Source organism: Durio zibethinus, chromosome 20 (assembly GCF_047325235.1).
Source record: "Durio zibethinus cultivar Kanyao isolate XHJ-2024 chromosome 20, ASM4732523v1, whole genome shotgun sequence".
NCBI lineage: Eukaryota > Viridiplantae > Streptophyta > Magnoliopsida > Malvales > Malvaceae > Durio > Durio zibethinus.
The window spans coordinates 9,548,015-9,558,491 of record NC_143181.1 but is presented as its reverse complement, the minus strand read 5'-3'; the positions used below and the strand labels follow the sequence as shown (position 1 = coordinate 9,558,491).

The 10,477-nt window shown below is 31.0% G+C and overlaps 1 protein-coding gene across 1 annotated transcript; it reads right to left on the bottom strand.

The window, feature by feature from the left end:
* Window positions 1-776: 776 nt before the first annotated feature.
* LOC111315759 (G-type lectin S-receptor-like serine/threonine-protein kinase At1g34300) lies at window positions 777-3,836 on the bottom strand. Its single transcript, XM_022917740.2, has one exon. It carries the CDS (start codon window positions 3,737-3,739, stop codon window positions 1,076-1,078), a length of 2,664 nt encoding a protein of 887 aa, XP_022773475.2. The 5' UTR covers window positions 3,740-3,836; the 3' UTR covers window positions 777-1,075.
* Between the last annotated feature and the right edge of the window lie 6,641 nt (window positions 3,837-10,477).

Sequence of the window (10,477 nt, the reverse complement as noted above, 5' to 3'; positions counted from 1 at the left end):
AATCCGAGAGTCCACAATCGAGGGCTAGGGATAATGGGAGCTCAGCTTATTGCCCTCTACTGTATGTAAAATTTCCTTTCGATCCACTACCCAGATTCACATTGTTCGCTCAAACTTTGAAACAGTCCAAGATGATGAAGAAAAGGACATGGCTTGTTCCATCCATTAAAATAATAATAATAATAACGAAAATCACATTCCAAACCTGAAAGGGAAAGCAAAGGCTAAATATTTGAGGTTATTGCCGCAAGCAAGGCCGGAAAGCAGACACAACTTTGACTTTCTTGCCATGGTAAAGCAACTGTTAAAACAATGGCAAGTGTATTGCATCTGTTGCAACCTTGTCAGAAATTATCAATTAGTGATGCCGTCGTAGTTCATAATTCTCTGACACAAACAATGACTCCTTCCCTCTTTGTTTATGTTGCAAGACCTACCTTCCCAGAAAAATGACTCCAATTAGAGCTTAAAGGGGTTCAATCTTCAAATTCCTTATATGTGAGCATGCATTCTACAATAGTACAACTTTTTGCCCATCTCAGCATGCAATTAGAGATGATGTCCTAGGCAAAATTTTGGGACTGTTCACTCTTGTAAGTAGTCATAGTTTCATGGTATTGACGGTCAAGGCTCGCCTGCCAAAATGAACTGAAAGAAAACTCACACTAAAATACTTATTTTGAAGAATCATTATAGTCTATGTTTTAATAACCATTCTTGCACCACATGAAGCTTTTAAGCTAACCACTTGTACATTGTATTTCATACAATAATAATGAGTAACAGAAAAGAAGGTATAGCAAACATCACTTACAAACATTATTGTTGACATGTTTTTGAATGAACTAAAACCATACATGTAGAATCAATGACTCTATGACAGCAATAACCACTCCTTACTGAATTATAAGCTATGGTTACAACTGTAAACAAATTTTTACAAGATATACTATCAATATCACCTCTCATAATTTATACACAATGAAGGTTTACCCCATAGTTTGCATAAAATCTGGATCAAGAGATCACAAGCCAAAGTTATTTCAGTATGGAGCTTTACAAACTGAAATGAGTTTTATTTCGTGTCAGAATGTAGGAAGGATGATGACTGCTTTTCTATATTCCTTCCTGAAGCTAAAGGAGAAACCCCAGCTGTTTGCAATGACGAAGATGATGAGGGAGCCGGCGCAGAAGCAGCAAAAGTAGAGAAAGCGCTCATGTTACTGCTAACATTTATGCTGGTTCCACTAATAGAACCTTCAGTGGTAGCTTTTGGTGCCGGCGGTCTTTCAATCTCTGTTATTCCTTCCAACATCTGAACCACTTTTCCCATCATTGGCCGCTGAGAAGGCTGTTCCTGGATGCACCAGAAACTAACCTGAATTGCCCTAGTTACTTGCTCCATGTCCACATCCTGATCAACAAGCCTTTTATCAACAATTCCCTTCACATTACCCCTCTCAAACTCCTCATAAGCCCATATAGAAAACTTTTTCCTATTTGTGTCAGCTGAAACTTCAAAATTCCTTCTTCCACTCACTATCTCCAACAAAACCATCCCATAACTATAAACATCAGATTTAGAAGTTATTGGAAGGTTTGCAAGCCATTCAGGTGCCAAATAACCCCTTGTCCCCCTAACACTTGTCAACGTTCGGTACCTATGGTCTTTGGGGTTTATGAGTTTTGCAAGGCCAAAATCTGACACTTTGGCATTGTAATTTTCATCCAGAAGAATGTTCTCAGGCTTTATATCACAATGAACAATGCAGTCCCGACACTCCTCATGAAGGTATGTAATTCCCCTAGCAGTTCCGAGAGCAACATTAAAACGATATTCCCAGCTCAACGTCTTTCCTGAGTGCTCTTCTGTGGCAAAAAGGAAGTTATCTAGAGATCCATTTTTCATGAACTCATACACCAAAAGCCTGTGACGAGCCTCAGAGCAAAAACCTATCAATCTCACCAAGTTCAAATGGTGGGTACTACTAATGGTAGCAACCTCCATTCTAAACTGTTTTTCACCCTGCTCAATACCTTCTAGTTGCTTAACTGCCACAACCGTTCTGTTAGCAAGAATTCCTTTATATACAGCCCCGAACCCTCCTGCTCCAAGCTTGTCCTTGAACCCCTTGGTTGAACGCTGAAGCTCCTTATATGAGAATTGAACAGGAGCACCAGATGCATACTCAAGAAGAGCATATTGAGCTGATAGACCCGCAAATTTGGGACTGTTTCTACAACACCACCACCACAAACTGCCTTCCAATACAATCAAAACCAACAGGGTAGCCGCAATAACAACCACTACAATCCATGCATGCAACCTCCAACCTTTACTATTCCTTGCATTATCTGCAAAGGGAGATGGGTTTGGTAATGCTGGTCCACAAACCTTAACATAAGAAGTGCTAGGAAGCGCTGGACTTTGATACCCACTAACAAACTCGGTAGTTTTCAAGTAACAAAGTCCTGTTCCATCCGACAAAGAAGTGGAGGCAACACAAGAAGGACTTACAAGACAATTCAATCTACAAGCCGATATCCCAACAAAGAAAACCTGAGAAGACAACTCAGGTTGATAAGTCAAAAACTCGGCATGATCCAATTGCAACATGGCAGCACTCCCTGGACAATTCTCAATCTCCACTTTCCTCTTACACCCTTGCCTTCTATCATTCACATCAACCAGCTCAAAATTCTCGGACGGACAACCACAAATCGGATTGGAATCATTATAACTACAAATTCCCATATTCCCACAGTAACCAAAAACATCACATTGATCCAATACAGCTGACCATCTCGTAGTTGTAGTCCCACTACTTCTAGCAGAACTATAAATCCTTAAATTCCCATCATCATCTAACCTTAAAAACCTCAAAATATCACTTCCTTCAGCATAATCACTACTGTATGCCATAATTACCACCCCACTACTCAAACTAGGATCAAAGATAGACAAAATCCCAATAGACTGCAACCCTAAAGTAGGTGAAGTTAAATTACCATTAAAAGAAGAATTCAACCCTTGGTTCCAATAAACAATACTATCATTCCATCTCAAAGTTAAATTTCCTGACCTTTGAAGAGAAAAGGAATAAAGTCCAGATTTTAGAACCCCGCCGACGGTGAAATTCTGCCCCGGAACGATCGTATCCGTTGGGTGATCAAACGAAGACCAAACTTTAGCACTGTCATTGCCCAGTAGCCGAAGCTCCCCTGAGTCTTCCAAGGAAGCAGAGGAAACACCCCGGTTGGCCGTGCCAGAGTCCCAGACGACGGAGCCTGAGCCGTTCGTAAGACGGAGGGCTCCGTTTGAGAGTAAACGAAAGGAACCACCAGAGTCAACGGTGGCGCCGGCGCCAGCTGTCCAAATAGGAACTCCACCTGCATAAGTGATGGCAGCAAGGAAAGAGTTGGAGGAAGCTGAGGAAATGAAGGAAAGGGTGAAAGTGGAATTGGAATTGGAAGAGGGCCATGATTGGCTTGTGGATAAAGGGGAGATGGAGGAGCCTAAGGAGATAGTGGAAGATGAAGCAGTATAGAAAAAAGTTAAGAGGGAAAAGACGAAGAACAAAGAGAGGCTCATGTTGTTCTTTTTCTTTGGATTGAGGTTTTGGGAGATGGTTATTAGCTTTATTTGGTTTGTTGGTGTGGACAGTGGATAGGAAAAAGGGTAGTATGGAACAGCAAAGGGAGGGAGGAGACATTGACTCATTCTAATTGGGTCACCCATTTTTATGTTTATACAGAGAGGAAGAAGGGTCTGTTTTTTCCACTTTGGTTGGCAGCGAGGATTGAGTTTTCTTTTGGGAATTACAACTTGGGATGAGCGACTGAGAATATTAACTGGTTCCCACATCATCATAAATATTTGTTGAAAAGAAAATGACAAGCGAAAAAATTGGTGTCCTTTTTTATTTACTTTTTTTACCCTCTGAACGAACGAGTGTAACGAATAAAAGAAACCTATGACTTTGTAGTGATTTAAGAGTCTGTAAGGCTGTATACGAATTTAACCTGAACAAATAAATATATATTTATGTTTTTTTTATTTATTTTTAAATACATTCGTATTTGATTCATATTTATTAAAAATTTATTCTATTCGATTATGTTCATTAGTTTAAATAATAAGTTATTAATATTCGGTTTATGTTAGTTTAATTAAATTAAATGAGTTCGTTCGTAAATATTAAACGAATATGTTTATAAACATATATAAATGAATATATTCATGAATAATAAACAAATCATAACTAAACAAATTTAAATAAATAAACTTTAAACGAATATAAACAAATCTAAAAAAAATAAACGAACCTTAAATAAGATTAGGGTAAAAAAGAAAATATAATTTTATTAGTACTATTATAAACGAACAGCAAATGAACAGTAAATAAATAATAAATGAATGAGTTTTAAACAAATTTTAAACAAACTTATTCACGAACATAAATGAACCAAACAAATCTTTGTTTGTGTTCAGTTCGTTTAATAAATAAACATAAAAATATTATTTAAGATCATTTGTTAAACTTAATAAACGAATATAAACAAACAAAAATCAAACATATTCACAAATAATTCGTTAAAAACTTTATTTGTTTACATCCCTAAGAACCCAACCCTTTTTTTCACATCATAACCTCTACTATTGTAACTGCATGCCCACCACCACTATTGTCAAATGTCAATCACTATTGGTTTGGGTTTGGGGTGTGAGATGTAATTATCTTCTTAATCAATATAACCCTATACAAAAAGTATCATTTAAAGGATCTAGGTTTAACATGTGGATTTTATTTTTCTTTTATAGTAGTTGTATTTTGATTGGAAACAGGGTCTCTTTTATTTTTTTTATTTTTTTTCAATGTTTTATGTTTGACCAATAGGAAGATAAAGAACTTTCTTTAACAAGTATTTTTTTTTTTTTTGTGCTTTTGTGTTTTATAGGTGTAGTTTCTTTTTATTTTTGAAATTTCTTTCTTTTGTTTTTATTTCTAGTTGAAATAGAGGTATCATGGCAATAAAGACAAGCTTCTTTGCTGTGTGAGTTTTTTCTTTCATTTTTGTTTCATTATTTCTTTTTTTTATTCAGTTATTTTTTAATACAAATTTTTGTTTCTTTTTATTGTTTGATTGAATTTGTGTTTTTTTTTTTTTTTTTAGTTTTGTTGTGATAATTTTAGTGTTACAGATTTAGTTTTGTTTAATGGAGTTTGATTGTTGAATAGGGTTTGGGTTTTATGGTTGGAAGGTTTACATGTTGTTGTGAATATGTTTTTTTAAGAAGATTTTATCTTTGCATGTTTTGATGTTGTATAAAAATCAATTTTTTATTGTTATTTTCTTTGACGATAGTCATTTTTATTGATGTTGTAATTTCTTTTTTATTTTCATATTTAGATTTTGTTTTGCATATTATTTGAATGAAGTTATGATTTCGCTTTCAATTGATTTTTTCTTTTTTTTTCTTAAGGTTTATTGAAGTTTTTTGGATATTTAATTTTCAGGTTAGTATGAATTATTTTTATGTGTTGTTTTGCTTTATTTTTTATACATTTGGGTTTGATAAGTTGTATGTAGTGATTTTTTTTGTTAAGTTGTATAAATAGCTTTATCTATTAAGAATTATGGTCATTACAATTGGATTTTTTTAAAGATGTTTTTGTTGACAGATGTATTTGTTTAAGTGTTGACTTTTTTTTTCTTTCTTAATGTATTTCTATTGACATGTGTGTTCCTCGTATTGTTGTTAAAATAAGTTATATGTAATTATCCTAAAAATACTTTTAATATGAGTTTGATTAAGAGATAGGCAGATTGCTTAGTGTCTTTTTTTTTTTAAACTCTGTTTTTACTTTGGATAGCTTTCGAATAATTTTAAATAGAGAGGAACTAATTATTAAATTTTGATCATATTATCTTAGCAACTCTACCTATAAAAATTTTTATTATCTTTATTGGTGTTTTCTAGTATTGAAGAAATTGAGTTTAATAAGGATAGTTTACTTGACGAAGCTGTTGATATTTTATTTGAAAAAAGCTTAGAATTAGCTATTGGCTTGCTTATTTAGTAACTTTTTGGATGAAAATGTGATGCATTTGAATTGTTATATTGTTTGCTATGAAGGTAATAACATTTAGGTTAGTTGAAATTAGTTAATTTGCTAAGCTTTTTAGATTTGCAAAATTTTGAGAATAATTAAACTTTAGAGTTAAATGTGGCTGAATTAGTGTTTTTCTCTTCTATTGATGAAGGGGTCCTACACGAGAGAAGGCCTTAGCAATGATTATTGATGCTTTCAATAACAGTTTGCTACATCAATTTATAGAGAAAAAGTAAGTGCTTATTATTTTAAATCTTTCTATCTTAGGTTTTAATTTATGTTGATTACAATAATTGTTAAATGAATTAAGAGTATGATTACAAGTGTATTTGAAAATGTTTCTTATGATTCATAATTATGGGTGTTTATTTAGTTAATTTGGTTAATTTCGAACCGAATTACCCAACACTGAATTAACTAAAATATTTTATTTTATTTTTTTAATCGAATCAAAATTTTTATTTTAAAAAATTAACCAACATAATTAATTACGATCGATTCGAGTAAAATTTTGATTAACCAATTTTTTTTTTTGATTGTTTTTGGTTCTAGACACTCACAAAAAAAAATGTTGAAAACATAAATAAAATACAATTGCTAAGGTTAACACAAAACAATGTTAAATCCTTAAAAACACATAATGCAATATTCTTAAAACAAGGTAACATTAAATCCTTGCAAACACAGAATGTAATATTCTTAAAACATCATTTAAAGTTCTTAACACAAATAGATATAACACAATAAATCATTGTTAATAATATTCTTAACACAAACATCATCCAAAGTTAAGCAAATAACTTAAAACATCATCTAGAGTTTCAAACTCTAAAACATTAAAGTTATTAAACTTAAACTAGAAACAAAATCCAAAGTTCCAAACTCAAAAAATAGTCAATCATCATCCACTGCTCCATTGCTAAGCTCATAACTCAAAAGTTAGGTTTGATTCTACTATATCCAAAAATATATCTAAACATCAAAAAGTACAAATTAAAATTAACATTCGTAAACTATTTTTAATACATAAAGTGATAGGAAGATAAACAAAAGGAAAATATGTTTATATCATTATCAATTTTGTCAAGTTCTTGTAGTTCTTTCACTATGTCAAGCTGATTTAATGATTTTCAAATCCAATCTTGAGTACACACAAGGATTCACACCACTTTAGGAGTTAAAGAACTCTTAAATGGATCAAGAATGCATCCTCAAATACTGAATGCCACTCAAAAGTAACAATAAAAAAGGAATAGCTAACATATCTCTGACTAATTATGAAATGATAGAAAATCTAGTGCTGTTGACTTTCCACCACCTTAAAATATCAAAATCTTCACTATCAATCTCGGTAGCCTCATTTAGATACCTATCCATCTCTGACTTTTGGTTTCTAACACCAGATTCAATCATATGCATCTTAATAAAGGCTTTATACATTTTTTTAATCTATATTATGATTTTTCTACATCATTCATCATATTTGATTAGGCACTACCACTTGAAAGTGAAGGATGATATGCACAATATAATTTATAAGTAACTTCACAATCATACATACTTTTAAGTGAAAATTCTAAATAATTTAATTTGTGCCTAGTATCAAGAACAACCATAACAAAAATAAACATATTTATCTTCTCAATGTTTCCCTAATACCTATCATATTTATCTTTCATTCTCATAGCCATCACACTAACCTTAACATCATTACTAATTTGTGCATCTTGTAAAAAATATTTTATTTCAATAAGTTCATCAAACAAAATGTTAGATGTGATGCACAAAATACTTGAAACCTGCAATGTGAGTTCATAGAAGTGCTCTAAAAACTGTCCAAAATTTTTAACAATTTTCCAATCATCCTCTATAGGCAAACATTCCCCTAATTCAAGTTTAATTCTAAAGTTGCTATCGAACTCTTCAAAATTTTCAAAAGTTCTTTCAAATTTTTGAGCACTATCCAACATTAACTAGGTGGAGTTTTACTTAGTACAAATATCAAGATGTAAAAAACTTTTGCTCTCTATATGTTTAATCTCAACACATTTTTAAAATTTTTGTAATCTAGAAAGATATTGCCTCACATATCTCACTGCCCTCTAACACGATCAATTGATTTATTCATTTCTTTGAAGCCTTTAGTTATAATTAAATTCACAATATGTGTAATGCATCTCATATGAATGTATTATCCATTTAAAATACAACCCTTTCAATTTTCAAATTTTTTTTCTCAAGTACCCAACAACATCATTTGCACTTGCATTATCCACTGTGATAGTGAACAATTTATCAATCCCTTAACCAAGTAAGCATTTCGCAATCATCTTACCAATGGCTTCACTTTTATGACTTGAAATTGGATAAAAGTTTAAGATTTTTTTTGTTTAATTTTTAGTCATTATCAATAAGATGAGCCGTAAAACACAAATAATTCACTTTTTACAAATATGTTCATATGTTTATGGTTATACATATTTTTTGACATGGATGTCTCAAAAATTGTTTCATTTTCTATTTTTCATCTAAATAAAGATGATAAACATCCTTTGTAATTGTAAATCATGAAGAAACATGAAATCTAGGACATGCAACAGGCTAAAGGCTCTAAAACCTTCATTTTCTACGAACTTAAAAAATAACTCATCAATCATAATCATACAAGCTAAACTCTTTCTAGTTGCCTATTGATCAAACTTTCAAGTGATGATATTTCCTTCACCCTCAATACATTTACTTTGCAAAATTAATTGAGCTTGTGCATTATCAGATTATTAGGATTTTGTTTGCATAAGTTCATATAATATTTTAGAGATCTAATACCAATTTTCTTTCTATCACAACAAAATTTCTTACTACAATAATTGTATCTACCCTTTAACTCACCTTTATCATTAACAAACATAGTAAATTGAGTCCAAACTTCTGATCTTGGCTTCATGGCTTTTTTTTTGTCCCTCTTAAACTCTCAATATTATGATGACTTGAAGATTTAGGCATTAAACTTGAAGATTCATTCACATTGTAAGAATTAAGTATAGGAGAATCTCTCATACTGGACATCTACAAAAAATATATATTACATAAAATTCAAGTATCATAATATCAAGGATTAGGATTATGGGTTTTAGGTTTTCTTTATCAAACAAAAAGGGATGAATATCTCAAGTTAACTAATACATAAGCATCATAATTACACAACTACACAACTTTAAAAAAAAAAGAGCAAATTATACTAATTCTTTTATGAAAATATTAGTTTAAAAAGAGAAACTATTGCAAATAGTAGTCACAGCTCTTAGCAAAGTCCACAGCAGGAAAAAGAAATCTCTAGTAAATCTATTTTTTATGGTAAATTTGCCTTAATATTGCCTTACAAGAAGCTAAACTATTATTCTTTCTTTTAAAATGAACAATAACACGATTCTCAAGTTAGATATTTGACCATTTGGATTATTTTTTCTTGTATTTATGAGAGTATTAAAGACAATGGAGAAAATTGATGAATCCAAAATTTATCTTAATATACGTTTTCAACTTTCAAGCTTTCGTATCAGCTCTCAATTTCAATGATGGTCAATTTATATATAAACTGATAAATCAAGTTATTCAGCACACAATTCATATTGAAAAGAGAAATTAGCTTATGGATAGTTTTCAACCGAGCTATCTTTGTTGATATTGACTTGTTAACAACCACTGTTTGCAACTCAAATAAGAATGTAATGTTTTTCTTTTAATGCACTAATCTAAGATTAACCTAATTTTTTTTTAATATCAATTTTTAAAGAACAAATATCACCAACTTTATTTAGTCATTGATCATGACATTACTTATTTAAGCTAATGCTTTTACAAAGCTAATTTAATAGTTTGTATTAGTGCTATTAAACCAAAAAAGTTGATTGTTTGACCAAAGATAGAAGCTATATAAATGTATATTAATCAATAAAAATTACATATACCCACATAGGACATTAGTAATTTATTTATTTTATATAAAAGAGATTGTAATTTAGAAATAAAATAAAAGAAGTGTTAAAATTTAAACCCTTAATTTAGTAAATATTATTTTTTAAAAATTACAATTATTCACCAGAAAATGTCTAAACAAGTGATTAATTTGTAAAAAAAAAAAAACTTACAATTGCATGAATAGAATGTTGAAACCATTATTATTTGTAAAAAACCCACTAGTTAAATAGAACTTAACTAAAACCCTAAATACAACAATGAAATTTAAAAGAATTAGCATAAATTTAAATAACAAAAATGATAGCAAAAACAATAAAGATGAAATGCTCAAACAAACCTCAGAACCTCATGTGAAACTAAGAACTTTTGAGGTCAAAATCGGT

What these genes read in the sequence shown, in the direction of transcription:
- LOC111315759 (XM_022917740.2), bottom strand. Translation starts at nt 3,739, where the DNA reads ATGGGTGACCCAATTAGAATGAGTCAATGTCTCCTCCCTCCCTTTGCT.